Source organism: Delphinus delphis, chromosome 12 (assembly GCF_949987515.2).
Source record: "Delphinus delphis chromosome 12, mDelDel1.2, whole genome shotgun sequence".
NCBI classification, from domain to species: domain Eukaryota; kingdom Metazoa; phylum Chordata; class Mammalia; order Artiodactyla; family Delphinidae; genus Delphinus; species Delphinus delphis.
The window spans coordinates 82528174-82544068 of record NC_082694.2 but is presented as its reverse complement, the minus strand read 5'-3'; the positions used below and the strand labels follow the sequence as shown (position 1 = coordinate 82544068).

General features: G+C 40.0%; 1 protein-coding gene across 1 annotated transcript in view; it reads right to left on the bottom strand.

Annotated features, from left to right (window-relative positions):
- The window catches only part of NOL10 (nucleolar protein 10), an 88195-nt gene extending 72875 nt beyond the window's left edge, over positions 1-15320 (bottom strand). The window contains exons 1-8 of the mRNA XM_060027095.1: positions 15161-15320; positions 11423-11468; positions 9073-9171; positions 6268-6345; positions 4676-4713; positions 3326-3462; positions 2520-2585; positions 1017-1077 (exon numbers count right to left, since the gene is read on the bottom strand). Coding sequence (XP_059883078.1) covers positions 1017-1077; positions 2520-2585; positions 3326-3462; positions 4676-4713; positions 6268-6345; positions 9073-9171; positions 11423-11468; positions 15161-15226 — 591 coding nt within the window. The 5' untranslated portion in view covers positions 15227-15320. The remainder of the gene's footprint in view (positions 1-1016; positions 1078-2519; positions 2586-3325; positions 3463-4675; positions 4714-6267; positions 6346-9072; positions 9172-11422; positions 11469-15160) is intronic.
- Positions 15321-15895: the final 575 nt, after the last annotated feature.

Below are 15895 nucleotides of genomic sequence, written 5' to 3'. Positions count from 1 at the left end.
CTGCTCGCCGCAACTATAGAAAGCCCGCGCGCAGCAACAAAGACCGAATGCAGACAAAAATAAATAAATTAATTTTTAAAAAATTACTTTAGCTTTATAAGTAATTACAAGTACCAATGTATAAAGACATACATTATATACCATTACATTAAAAAAAAAAGCAAATGAAGAACCATGGTATAATTTCAATTTTGTGAAAAACTTTTAAAACCATATTACTAACACATATGCATACCTGCACATACACAGAGAAACAAAAAAGAAAGGAGAATACTGCAAGCCATTAGAGTTACCTCGGGTGTACAAGGATTTGGTAACTGGAAAGCACAGAAGGGTACTTTTTTAATAATACATTTTTGACATTTTTACCTTTTTTTATTATGAGTATTTAACAATGTTGTAATTAAAAAATGCAAATCTAGAAAAACTACTGGTAAGCATGAAGGACACTGATTGAAAGGTGCTGTAGTTTAAAATGAAAATGTTGTGCATTTATCAAATGCTACTATAGAGGATGTCCAAATCACAACCCCATATACCTTTCCAGTTTATAATGTTTTCAAATAGGTTCTTTCATGTGATTCTCACCAGCACAGCACCTCTATACAGTTGCCAAGGTAAGTATTATCATCTCCATTTCACTGATGAGAAAAACAAGCCTCAGGGAAAGTCAGTCATAAAACTATCAAGCAGCAGAGAGCTGGGACTGCCTCCTGTTAAGAACAAGGGTGGCAATCATACTGGAGCTGGCAATCCAGCAGCGACTTCAGGTCTCACCCCCGACGATGATGGCCCTCGCAGACCAAATCAATGCACAAGGGGCACAGTCTGCAGCAACGGCACAGCTGTATCTCTGTGGAACGTGACCCACGGTCCATACGAAAAGCAAACCAGTGGCCTGTGGCTTCATCAGCACCCTGCTCTTAGGAACCAAGCAACGCTGTCTTTAAATAAAACTCCATTCGTTATCAAATATAGAGCAAATGTTCTAAAAAATAAAGTCAACGTACGCTTACCTCTATTGTTCCTGCGGCAAATAAGCCATGCACTGAATTTACGTCACAAACATTATTCTCCCTAAAATAGTAAAGCGATAAGGGAGTTTTAGCATCTACTTTTGCAGGGGGCGGGGACGACAGACACTCAATAAACTTTCTAAACAAACAGTAAACGCAATGCTGTGCGTAAGGTGGCAGCAGATTCTCTCGCTCATCTGCGTAGGCGAAGCACCGAGGCAGCGAAGGGGCCAGTGCATCGTACACAGTCCCCGCAGTGTCAGACCCCAGGGTGACACTCTGTCTGCCAGGGGACGAGACAAGGAAGGGCTTTCTTCAAAAACACTATTCCACCATCGCGAGAACACATTTCCCCATATATTTTCTCCCAAAGCAAAAAGAACGCAGGCTATCACGACGCCAATCCTGAGACTTGACCAGCTTGTTGAGTACACTGATCTAGGCTCGTTCTCTTTTTCTGAAAACTGGTATTCATCAATCTCATATGGTTGTTGTGAGGATTAAATGAAAAAACTACATGTTCAGCACAACGTCTAGAGTTTACAAGACAATAAATAAAAGTTGTTATTATAAACAGGAAATTCTGCAACTAAAGAGCATATAACTTTTTATTATTCAAGGATGCATCATGACATTACTATAATTTCTTTTTAAAGAAAATAAGAGTATTTCAAATCAATGTGGAAAAGAAACCCAGAGTTTACCTGGTTTTTATCGCTACCTGTTCTTCCAACCTTTAAAAATCCCCTTCAAAGCAATGAGGAAAATCCAACGAGCTCATTATATACACAGGTGAGAAGTAACCCAGCCTCCACCCTGTACTAGCTGTGTGAACGCAAACAAGCCACTTACCCTCTCTGAGTCTCAGCTGCCCTAGCTGTAAAATGGAGATAACAATAGTACCTATACTGTAAAAATATGTTGTAAGTTTCAAATGGGTGAATATATATAAAATCCTGAATAATGCTTGGCACACAGTAAGTGCTTTCACTACTGTTGTTGTTACTATTACTCAGTATTAATACTGTTATGATAGATTCATTCCTAAAGGATTTCTCTATGAATAAAACAAAAGTACAGACCATAACGTATGATGAAAAGAAAACATGAAAAACTCTTAAATGTCTGCCAGCAAAAGCATAACAAAATAAAATAAAAAAACAGTACTCCAAGTTACTTCAAAATTTCTCTATAAAAGAAAATACCACAAAACTAAATCACGAATGAAAATTTAAAGAACACAGAAAAAAACAGCAACTGAATTTCTGGAGTGAGTTAAAAACTCTTCACATATATTTAAAAAAATTTTTTTTTTAATTTTACAACATCCCCAGGTCTTCTAGTGAATTTTTTGTGTGGGAAAAAATTTAATGTTACTCTTTTACCTAAGCTGCCCAGAGCTCTGCTCACAGGCAACACGTGTCATTTGACAACAAATTGGGCGTCTGGCTTCATCTCCTGGCCAAAATAAATACAGCAGGATTCTTATAACAAAACACTCACGCAGCATCAGTCTGTAGAGGATTCAGGAACCGTCCTTGTTCCAAGTTCAATCTGTAAACTTCAGAGCTGCCAAACAATGAATAAAGTGAAAAATCCAGGAAACTACAATGAACGTTTCTTCAAGTAAATATAATTTTTAGAAACATGGATCTGTCACAAAGCATCACTTCCCTTTGTAAAACTGACACAAAAATGCATTCTAACCCTAAAAGATAACCACCTTACTTGTAAGTTTGTTCATGCATAAAAGTGATTTAAACGACCCACGTGCCAAGGAAATATTATGAAGTCATTAAGTAGGATATTATTTACAAATAACACGGAGAATACAAGATCCAAAATGTATCTATAAGTGTATGTATATAAGACTACAATGAAATAACAATAAAATACTAATAAGGGTTTCCTCTGAGTGGCATAATTATGGGTGATTTTTTTTTCTTCTTTATTCTTTTTTATATTTCCCCAATTTTCTAAAATGGATATGACTTATTTTTATAATCATAAAGAAGGTAGCATTTAAGAATAAAAGTTTTAAAATGCATGCAAGGGGGCTAAGATACTGACTCCACACCACTGCTACACTACTGGGTCACCCACCTCTCTCTAGATTTAGAGCACCACGCTAATAGAAGGCAAGGATGTAATTCCTAAATGAGCCGGTCACTTTGGAACTACACTCTTGGAGCAACCATAAGGCAGGGATAATGTCTTATCCTTCTTTTAATCCCTCTCCTCAATTTTAAGAACAGAAGTTGCTTGGGGAGGTGGAAAGGAGAAAACAAAGGGTGATTAGACCCCAATACCTTGCGCCAACGAAGTACAAGTCACAGGATGGATAATGGTAAGAAAAATCTCTCCCGAACTTTGGTATTCTGGTTTTGTAGTAGAAACCTGATTGTGAATGAAATTCAATGTATCTATCATTATGCAGGAAGACAATCTGAAAATGAAACAAGAAAATTAGTTTGCTTAGGTTAAAGTATTTATTTCATCATCATCACTGAAACCGGCAAAGCAAGAAAAGCTCTGATCTCTCATCCTCCTCCTTGCTCTCTGTAAACGCACGTGTATAAACACAACTCGCCACGATGGTTAAGAAATGTGTTTGAGAATCAAACCTCTCCATTAGTTACTTAATGCGTTCCTGCATCTTAGACAGGTTTTTGGCAAACTTTACCTTCTAACTGAAAGACTTAATACGAATGCCCTTCATCTATCTGGCGCCAGCACTCTGTAATGTAGAGTACTGCTCAGTAACCTCAGTGAGTCATTTCCTATTTCACTTAAGAACACGCTTTAGTAATCTCACTATTATCACACGGAGTTTGATAGGCTCCTTGTATAAATTTAACTTTAACGTATTACAAAGGTATCTTAAAAATCTGCAGATGGTATTGAAAAGCAAATTTATCAAGATCTAGAGAAAATATACTATAAAATTACAAGTCCCAAAACGTACGATAAACGGCTACCACAGGCAAAAGGATAAACTGTACCCCATAGTTTCCAGAACTGAAGACAACACAGAAAGCATGTCAGCTCTGAAAATTCAATTTTCCTTCATGATGACATCTCTCAAAGTTTTTCATTTTAAACTGAATAAGGCACTTTTACTGACAACCTTGTAACTGTTGAAAATTACCACAAGAGTTGAAAGATGCACTAATGGCACCAAAAAAGAAAGAAAAGGAAACATAAATATATTAGCTGTGTCTCGAGCTGTTTCAGTATATGCACAACCACTTATTTGCAGGGTTAAGAAAATTAAACATACAACACTGCTGCTGTACTTTTCACATACGAATAAGGAAACGAAAATAATAAATGCAACAATGAAAATCACACATCTAGAACACAGGATGGTCTAAAAAGATGACTGCTACCAATTCTTAAAAATATAGATAAGGTTTCATTCATACATGCTATGGCAAACTTATTTCGATATTAGACTGGCCAAAGGCTATCTCTATCCCAGTTGTCACATACATGTGACAAACTAAGTATATATTAATAGAAAACAATAGGTTTTATTTTACTATACAGCCATTTTAAATTTAACAATGGAAACATCATAAAAACACTTATCATAAAAACAAATCCCACTCATTCATTTCCTGAGGACAGGCAGGATAAACCAACGCTACAAAGCATACCTTTGAATAGTCATCAGACAAAGTTTCAAAGGTGACAACTGAAAAATAAGAAATAGGAAAAATACAATTATCAGTCCACTTCTTTAATAAAAATACAAATTTGATGCAAAGATTCTAACTCAACACAAATACTATATACAAATGCTGGGTTTTTCTTCCCTTTTTGCACCTACATAACACAAGAACAAAGTTTGCCCCCCCAAAACACCAAATGGAAAATTAAAAGCTTTATAGTTTCTTTATACAGATCAGCTAGATTTTCTACAGAACTGAAGCAAATTAAATAATAAATTTACAAAACATAATGACTTGTAAATTTTGTCACAGTTTTTCTGAGATGTTCAAAGTAAAACAACAAACATTAAAAACTCAAAACTTTTTGCTTTAAAAAAGGTAACAGTGGGCTTCCCTGGTGGTGCAGTGGTTGAGAATCTCCCTGCCAGTGCAGGGGACACGGGTTCGAGCCCTGGTCTGGGAAGGTCCCACATGCCGCGGAGCAACTGGGCCCGTGAGCCACAACTACTGAGCCTGCGCATCTGGAGCCTGTGCTCCGCAATGGGAGAGGCCTGTGCTCCGCAATGGGAGAGGCCCGTGCACCGCGATGAAGAGTGGCCCCCGCTTGCCGCAACTAGAGAAAGCCCTCGCACAGAAACGAAGACCCAACACAGCCAAAAATAAATAAATAAATTTATTAAAAAAAAAAAAAAAAAAAAGTAACAGTAACTTTTTACTCATTCATAGTATACCTGCTAAATGAAAATAAAGAATGAAAACAGTTATTATTAGCAGCACATGGAGTTCGTACTGTTTTTTAAAAAGAAGACAGTGAAACAAGTTAAGAGAATACATATCCCATTAACTTCTTTTCTCTCAATCTCAAACATGGGGCCACCTGAAAAAAATACCTGAACTCTCCCATTTCAACCTGCGCCCTGTGCCAGGCAGAATTCTAAGAATGACCCCGCTGACCTTCCCCCCAGGGCAGTCCCCTCCTCTGGAGAGTGTGGGTGGACGCTATCAATGTGAGGAGACACCGCTCTTGTGATTACATCACGTTCTATGGCAAAGGAAAGATTTATAATCACACGAGCCCTTTCAAAGCAGAGTTTTCTCCAGCTGGCGGCAGAAGGGGTAGTCAGAGAGATTCAGAGCACGAGAAGGATCCAATGAGCTGCTGCTGGCTTGAAGGAGGAGGGGACCAGGTGAGGAGGAATGCAGGGGTCTCTAGAAGCTGAGCATGCCCCCAGGCTGACAGCCAGCGGCAGAGGGGTCCCTAGCCCTACAACCAAAACAAACTGCATTCTGCCAACATCCTGTAAGTTTGAAAAGAGGTCTTGCCCAGGGCCTCTGGAAGAGTCCCACCTGGCTGACACCTTGAGGTCAGCCCCGAGCACAGAACACAGAAAAGCCTGGACGGACTTTACCTACAGAGCTATGAGCTAATAAATGAATCTTTTTTAAGCTGCCGCGTTTATTGCAATTTGTTACACAGCACAGAAAACTGATACACAACCCATGCCCATTTTAAAAAGCAGAAGAGCAGCCAAAAATAACAACTATTTTTGTGATTTCAAATAGAACCTCTTACTTACCTTCTGAATCTAAACACCTTTCAAACTTCAAGGATAATTGATAGGTGTCATAACATCGAACTCGAGGTTTGTATGTTCCTATAAAAAAATTTAATGTGATGTAAGACCTAAAGGACATACTTTTCATTATCAATATCCTGCAGCTATGTTGAGTATACTTTTTGTTTAGAGGTAAGCAAGATTCATTATAAGCATATCAAACAGAAAGAATTTAAAAGCAGCCCTCTCCTAAAATGGACGGCCAGTGGGAAGCTGCTGCATGGCACAGGGAGATCAGCTCGACGCCTTTGTGACGATCTAGAGGCCTGGGATAGAGAGGGTGCGAGGGAGGCTCAAGAGGGAGGGGATGTGGGGATATATGAGTACATATAGCTGATTCACTTTGTTGTACAGCAGAAACTAACACAACACTGTAAAGCAATTATACGCCAATAAAGATATTAAAAAAAAACACAGCCCTCTCCAACATCCCAAGGGAAAAATGAACAAAGGATATAAACAAGCAAGACACGGAAAATGTATACACCTGTGTATGAAATACAAATAACTAATCAACTTCACAAATAATCTAACAAAGTAGATTTTTTAAAAATTAGTTTTTGTCAATATTTATAAAATAGATAAATAATAAGAACCTGCTGTAAAAAAAATAAAATTCAAAAATTCAAAAAAAATTCAAAAAAATTAGTTTTTGTCTATCAAATGGCAAAGATGAAAAACTGGTTAGTATCTGCATTGAGGTTGATGTTCAAAAAAAGTTCTCTCATACTTTGGTGATAAGTATAAATTATTAGAAATTCTTTGGAGGACAATCTGGCAATATCTGTAAAACGTGATGCTCATACACCTTACATCTGTATTTCAACTTATACAAATTTATTCTATAGAAACACACCCATAAGTGTACCAAAGACATGAAGAATGTTCATCGCAGCATTATTTACTGATGGCCAAAAATTGAAAGCAAATTAAATGTCCACAGATAGGGAAACGATTAAATAAATGATGGTAAATCATTATAGAGGTTATAAAGAGGATGACGCAGACCTGTAACTCCTGACATGGAAAGCTGCCAAACATACTACAAAGTGAAAGGGAGAGTGAGTACAGCGGGTGCAGTGAGGGCTGCAGAGTGGTGCTTATACTGTGATCCGGCTTTTGTAAAACTCAACAATGACCGTGTCAGTACTCTGTACAGAAAGAAGGTGGAGGAATAAGCACAGTGATATCTTGTGTATTTTAGTGCAATCTTAGGGCCTTTCACATTTTATCTTATGTATTTCTATAATGTTTGCATTTTTTATAAGTTTATCATGAAAAGAAAAAGACTGACTTTTAAAACCACTAAGGATATTTTTAAAAGAAAGGAATGAAGTAGTCCTATGTTTTCTGGCATGGATCAAAGCCCAAGATCTCATTTAAAAACAGTATATAGTATAGAATACATACACACACATACTCTGTATACAATATATGTGTTATATATAAACTATAATTATAATTTAGATTCTGACCATAAAACTGGATGCTAAAAAATGTAGATAGTGTTAGTAATGAGACAACCATTGACACAGAACAAAAGAGACTAGCACATGGATGTATAAAAGTTGTCAAATAAGAAAGTGGTTGGAAAAGAGATATAGATGGATAATGTGAAGCCAACAAAACAATTTAAGTGGACAATACCCAGGATAGACGTAGCAAATCACAACCATAAAAAGGCTGGGTAATGCTGTTCTAACTTGTAATATATTAAAAGTTCCCTATATTTGTTGACTTTTTGATACTGATGAATACTGCTAACATAAAATCTTAGTGACATAAAAAATACTAGTACATAATAGAGAAAATCATTACGATAAAAATGACCTTTCCTGGAACCATCATTCATCGCTGGTGGGAGCGCAAAATGATCTGACTGCTCTGGAAAACCATCTGGCAGTTTCTCATCAAACTAAATATATACCTACCCTCCGACCCAGCAATGTCCTCAAAACAGACTTAGACAAGACGGTTCATAATGCTTTACCAATAACAGTCGAAGAATGAAAATAGCCCAGGTGTCCACCAAATGAAGAATAAATTAACAAAGTGTGGCATATTCCTATAAGGAAATACCATTTGCTAATTAAGAAAGAACACATTACTGACACATATAATGACATGAATGAATCTGAAATATGAAGTCCTACATGAAATAAGTCTTACACAAAAAAAATACATAGTGTATGACTGCATTTACATGAAGTCCATTTAAAACAGGCTACACTTGTCTGTGGTGAAAAAGTCAATCACAGCAGCGGCTGGCTACACATGAGTGGGAGCAGGGATTGACTGCGGGGGGCATGACGGAATGCTCTGGATGAAAGAATGTTTTGTATCTTGGTAGGGGTTTGGGCTACACAGGCGTATGCATTTGTCCAAACTCATCAATGTACTTATACAAATTTATCTTTTAAAAAAAAAGCAATAAACGAATACTGAACTCTAGTTAATGATGTACACACTGAGGTATTTAGGGGTGAAGTATACTAATACCTGCAACTTACTCTGAAATGTATCAAAAAACAGGATGGATTGATGGATGGCAGAAAGATGGGTAGACAGATATGTGATAAAGCAAATACAGTAAACTATTGAAGAATCTAGGTGACAGGCTGTTCACTGTACAGTTTTTTCAATATTTCTATATGTTTGAAATTTTTTAATAATAAAATGTCAGGGTAATTTTTAAAAAGTGACCTTTCCCATCATAACATTTCCTGCTACGAAGTATATGTAAATCATAACCAAAAAGATGCTTACCGGTTGCTAAAATATACTGTCCATCTTTTGACACCTTAATAGTGGTACAAACAGTAGGCATTTCAAAATCCTGAATAAGTTCAATTCTCCTACGGACATCTACAAAGAAAGAAGATAAATAACTGGTTTAACCGCCATGTGCTTACTCTTGTGTCCAGGAAGACAGTATTCAGAGCAGGGTCACTACCAACAGCAACGTCCCAGTGCCTCCCAGCGTCGGGAAGGCGCACGGACACAGCCCCGCCCATGACACAGCAAGCTTTTCTCTTAGCTCATACCTTATTTTTCTAAACTAAGTATTTTATTTTTATTTTTCAAAAAGGAAAAAGTGTCATCGTTAATTGGAAAAAAAAAATGTCCATAATAGTGCATCAAACATCCAGTTTCAAGCCCGGGATAAAGGGGCAACAGAATAAACATTAAACCACCATTGTTATTCAATCATGGATCACGGCTAAGACAAAAATCTTTACCATTTTTTCTCCTAAATAATAACAAGTCTAAACCTTTAAAATCTTAACTTTATATAAGAAGCTGCTACCAAGCTGACTTTTGCCTCTTTGTGGCAGCACTGATCTGCGGCCAAGAAGATCCAGGCTAGAGGAAGCCTTAGGGCAATCTCTGGGTCTAAACACTTAAACGTACTCTCACAAAAACTGGTTCCCTGCAACAAGAAAGTGTGGATTCTTGCCGGCTGCTACTGTAACAATGCGCCCATTGTAAGGACTGTGTATGACTCTCTGGCACATTATTGCCCTGTTCACTAAACCAACCAACTGAGCAGGAATGGCCCACTAAATTTGGAAGACACGCGATACTCTTGAGATGGGCTGGAAAGGAGTCAATGAACAATTTTTTCCTCTAAGTAATCTGAACCTGTTTTCTTACACACTAGAACACTGGAGTGGAATGAGAGAATCAGAAGAAATCAAAATCAGTAAGCACTGTGAAAGCAGCAATTATTCTTTTCCTTTGATTTAAAGTTGTAATTTTCTAATTTTATATAAAGCCTACTTCTTCTCCAAGATGCTTGCTTTGACGTATTTATCTCACATCCAGAAACCTTTTCAATATCTTAGGTCTCTGATTTTCAGAAAATAACTTGAACAAAATATGTGGGAACTTAATCATCTTTCAACTATGACAAGTTGTAATAGAGAAAATTTAATGAAAATTTGTCCAAAATGATTTAAGTTAAAAACTGATCTTACAAACCTATCTTCCCTGCTGTCATAACTTACAGAATCAAAATCTTCTACAATGACCATATGTTCATGTTCATATGTCCTGTATGTAAAATTACTTTGTTCAGAAAGAAAATCTTCATTGTCTCTATAGCTCAAAAACTGACAAATGGATTTAACAAATGGAAAAAGATATGATACACTGGAAAACAAAGTGATTATGGAACTGTTAGGAGAGCTAGTCCTTCTAGGACTGCTTGCATTCCTATTGGTCTTGCTGGGTAGGGCAAGACTGTAAGGCCCTGGCCACTCCTTTACCTGAGCCATTTCTCAGCATTATTTATGCAGCTGGAAACCTCCACAGGTAAGTCTCCTCTAGACAAAGAGCAGGTTTGTTTACTGCTTGCTGTAAAGGCAGTGGACTTCTCAAGTTCAGTGTTCCTCAGCTGCAACACAAAGCCACTGCACGCAGTGCGCCCATCTGGGCCACACTGAGTGCGCCTGTGGAACTTGGGCAGGGGGGCGACAGAGCATGCTGGTGATCATGCTATCTGCTGTGCCGCCTGAGTAATGCAGCCCTTATCATCCATGAAACAGTAACAAGCTAACTTACTAGTGCTTAAGTAGGTAAAATCAAACCCCATACCCACGGGACTGTATCAAGCACAACAAAGGTTTTCTTAAGAAGGAAACGGGGGCTTCCCTGGTGGCGCAGTGGTTAAGAATCCACCTGCCAAGGCAGGGGACACGGGTTCAAGCCCTGGTCCGGGAAGATCCCACCTGCCGTGGAGCAACTAAGCCCGTGCGCCACAACTACTGAGCCCGTGTGCCACAACTACTGAAGCCCACACGCCTAGAGCCCGTGCTCCGCAACAACAGAAGCCACTGCAATGAGAAGCCTGTGCAGTGCAAGGAAGAGAAGCCCCCGCTTGCCGCAACTAGAGAAAGCCCGCGCACAGCAACAAAAAAACCCAACAGAGCCATAAATCAATAAATAAATTAATTAAAAATTTTAAAAAAAAGGAAGGAAAAGGGCAGAAAGTTTATTTTCCCCTTCATGAATTCCACTGTGTTTTTGAAAACCTTCACTTAAATATGATAATAAATGAGAAAAGCATTATAACGTGGATCACAAATGTAGCTGAAATGAAAAAAATAATACTCACCAACATCTTTCTTCTGAAGTGCTCTCTTTTTTCTGTCAGAAAGCCACTTAAAGAAAACAAAGAGACTTTATTTTAAAACATATTTACTTGAATTGTTTCTCTGCTTACAAAAATAATACATGCTCATATTAAAAAACTGAAACTTTATAGGAATATATAACATAGAAAATGAAAATACTCTGTAATCCTAACCCTACTGTGAACATCCTGTTACATGGATTTTTTTCTGGTATATATTTACATATACTAGACAATAAATTTTTAGAACTACCATATTTTATACAAGAGAAAACTAGTTCATCTAATCAACCTAAGGGAAAGGAGTAAGCCTCAAATATTATGGGTTATACCTAATATATGGAACTTTAAGTGAAATTTTAAAACGCAAACATTAAATGGAGAAAGTTTCTTAAAGAAATATATTTTTTACAAAACATAAACCTAGATAAATAAACCTGACCAAACAGCTGACACTTGATAATAAAGAAATGATACTTTTAAAAGTCACATTCGCTGACACCAGATTTTGTTCTGTAATTCCTGTACCTTTTAGCTTGCAGCATAAGTCCATTGCATGAACAGGTGCCAGTGATGAAGCACTAATCAGTTACGATTACCTTAAAGCAGTGGTTCACAACCAGGGGCAATTTTGCCTCCGAAGGGCATCTGGCAATTCTTAAAGTGTACTTGGTTGCCACAATGGGAAGGGGTGGGCACTCCTGGCAACTAGTGGGTAGAGGTCAGGGACGCTGCCAAGCCTCCTACAATGCACAGGACAGCCTGTACAACAAGCACCGTCCAGCCCCAAATGTCAATAATGATGAGGCTAAGAAAACATACCCTCAGGAAATCAAAGAAAAGCGAGAGAAAAATTAACAGATGTCATTTCTAAAAGCACAAACCCAATGTACAGCCCATGTTAGACACAGGACATTATAATCTTTAGGGCTCTCTGGTCATGTAGTCCCACTCCTGAAGACCCTAAGTGTGACGCCTGAGGCAGTGTGGACGCTGGAACAGGTGTCACTCTTTGAAGGGCCTCAGTCTGACCCAGAGCTCTCCTCCTGCCTTGTGTTTAGGGCATTGGTTTACAGGTCTGTGCTAGTCTTTGTGATTACACTGCTCTGATTTCATTTTAGGCAGAAATGTTTCAATTACAGGTGATGTTAAACTATATTTCTGGGCACTCGATACATTCTTCTACATCAACTTAATAGAAGCAAAACAAAGGGCTTCTCCTTTCATAGGGGATTCGATTTCCTCTTCTCAGGGAGTTATGCTAAAGAAGGTGGCAGTTCATTGGATAGCTGGTCTCACACATCAGGAGCTTGGGGCAAAGGGGAGGGGACTGAGATTGCCTTCTAAATGGGAGCCTGGGACCTAGAAGAGCCAGAAATTCCTTACAACGGTGACGATGGAAAAGAGTTGAAAAATGATGAAAAAACAGTTCACTCTGGAGTTTCTGTACACACTGACAGCACTACAGGAGAGCACACCAGACAGAGTCAGCACGGGGCAGGAATGAACCAGTCTAAGTTTTAAAAGTTCAACAAAGAACTGAAAGTTGTCACTGATATCAGGCATCCTCTTTGTGTTCTACAAAATCACAGCTGATAGAGAACGTCACTTTACCAATGCCAAAGAATTTAACCAGAAACCCAGCAAAAGAGCTCTGGAAATGCTGATGACCTAATTCTCTCACTGGACAGGCATCCCGCCATTGTTGGAAAAAAACAAAAGAAAAGAAAAGAAGAAAACAAACCAAAACCCTGCTTGATCTTACATTTGAAGTAGGTAAAGCAAAACAGGCAATTTGTTGATAAGTCAGAATTACTTTAAAAGAAGATTTAGAGAGATTCCCTAACAGTATACACATACCTGTTTACTCAACATTTCCACCTGATGTTTATTAGAACATCAAACCTTCAGTATCAAAAATAAAACTTTTCATGCCTTTTGCTCACTACCTTCCCCCGACCCGCAATGTGCTCAATTCTCCATTTCAGTTATCAGCAACACCGTGTACCCAGTTATTCAGATCCACACCCTAAGAGTTCTCTCTTGATTCCTTCCTTTACCTCAACTTCCTACGACTATCCAACTCATTAGCAAGTCCCATTAGCCTACCTCCAAAACACCTCCTTTACCCCACCCAGTCTTAGCATCTCCTCTGCTACCATCCTAGCCCGAGCCACCTGTCTCTCAGTTGGACCACCTAACTCATCCCCACTCACACCCTCCCCAGCTGCAGTAATTTACCAGACAGCAGCCCATCTGAAATCCAGCAACAGCTTCCAACAGCACTAAGAATAAAACCCTAATTTCCTGCCTTGGCCTACAAGGCCCACCTCTCCAGCCTCAGCTGTCCCCACCCTCTTGCCCCACTGAGCATTCCACAGCCACAACCGTGCTTCTCCTGTTTCTCCAACGTGCCAAGTGCCTTCCATTGTGGGTCACTGACACTTTCTGTTCCCTCAGTACGGAAAACTCTTCCTTTCTCCCATCTTCAAAAGACTCAATCCTTTTCATCAACCAAGTTTCTGTTCAAATGTGACCCCCTTGTAGAGGGGCCTTCCCTGAGGGCTTGAGTCCAAACCACTTTCTCTAAACAATTCATCCACAAGTGCTCTCTTATAGACACTCAAAGCACTTTTCAGTATCTGAAGTTGTCCTATTTGCTTACTTATTATCCTTTTCCCCAACAGGGAACCTTATGTGACCGGTTCATCACGTACCCCAACACTTAGAACAGGGCTGCCTGCAGGTACTCACGTCTCAGCAAATGTGCAGAACCAAAGAACAAAATGAGAAGGATCATGCTGTGTGACAAACAGCTGGAGAACAAGGAGTTATTTAACCTGAATTCTGAGAAGAGTCTAATCACTGGCTCCAAATCCTTTAGGGTCAGACACAAGGAAGAGTTACACTTATTCTGATTTCCAAGGGCAGGACTCAGAGCAACCGCGGCATGTAGAAAGGGGGGGTGTTTTAAAACAACTGTCTAACAAGCAGTCTCAAAATGGAAGAGCTTCTGCCAAAAGTTTCTTCTCACTGGCAGTGCTTCGACAGCAGCCTGACCAGCACTTATGAGAAATAACACACAAGCTACAGAGCCTAGGTGGATGACTCTGGACAAGTCACCCTTCCCCTCGCTGGATCTTTTGCATATTTTCAACATGAAAAGATTGGAAGAGAATGGCTGACTTTCCAAACGCCTTCCAATTCTGATGTCCTAAGACTCAACGAAATCAAGTTAAGTTCAGCAAGGTTCAAAAATACTGCCGTCCACATCATAAATGCTGCTGACGCAAAGTCCGCATTTCTCTTCACTGCTGTATTTCTAGAACTTGGCATATAACAGGAATTCAACGAAGAGCTGATGAGCGGGCATTAAAGTGGGGGAGAAATACCTGTCAACCAATCTGTCCACGTTTTCCTCCTCGGTGTGGCAGCGGCTGTGAACATTATACAAGCCCAAAGGGACAGCTCCTCTGTTCTAGAGAACTTTACCCGCAAAAAGTTCAAGCCAACTCATCAATCCCGATCACCCCTCGGCCCAGGCTCTGGCGCGGTAACAGCACTGTCCTCGTCTCCCAGCACCGACCAGCTCCCCCAGGCACCGTCCCTGGACTCTGGGCCTCCCCTAGTCTGGGGCCGGCCCGGGCCCAGCTGAAACTACCAGGAACAAGGAGGAGAGGGGCGGCTGCCCCGCGAAGAGGAGGACCCGACGTGACTCACCTCGGGAAGGGACTTGCCGCAGCTGAGACTGTAAATCTTCACTTCGTTGAGGCTGGAGACCTGCATCGCGGCGCCGAGGAGCAGCCAGCCCCGTTCCCGTCCAGGACGCTGCAGTGCACGCAAGCACCGTAATCTCAGGGCCTCCTGGAGTGCCTGGGCGGCGTGGGGCCCGGGGCGCGGGCGCTGGGTGATGACGCACTTCCGGGCGCCGGAAAAAGCGCCGGTCCCGGAAGTGGGAAAGTGGCGGAGTTAGGGGATGCTAACTAGTGAGGTCCTGGAGGCGGCGGGGATGGGAGCGACCTTAATATAGGAAGGGCGAAGAACTGCTTTCCCTTTTCTCAGCAGGGAGGAGCAGGAAGCTCTTAGGGTCTCTGCGCAGGCCGAAGGGTCTAGGTACCCGGGAGGGCGAGGCTGTCTGGGCTGACTGAGGCTTTGGGGGGCCCGGTCAGGGAATCCAGGGAGAGAATGCGACCTGGGAGCGAATTCAAAGTGGAAGTGAGTTCTTTTCTCACCAGTGTTCCTGCAATATTCCATTAGAAATAAAAGCTTTTTAAAAATGATATTAAAAAAATATTTTCATCTGGAATTGACATTCATCCTGCAGGGGAGCAAAATTTGCCATCCCAAAATGTCTCTTTGGCGTGCGTATTATTTCTAGCTGAAACCAATCAAGGCCCAAAAGACACAGGAAAAAACTTTGACCTTCCCCTTCACTGTCTAGAAGAATGTAGATAA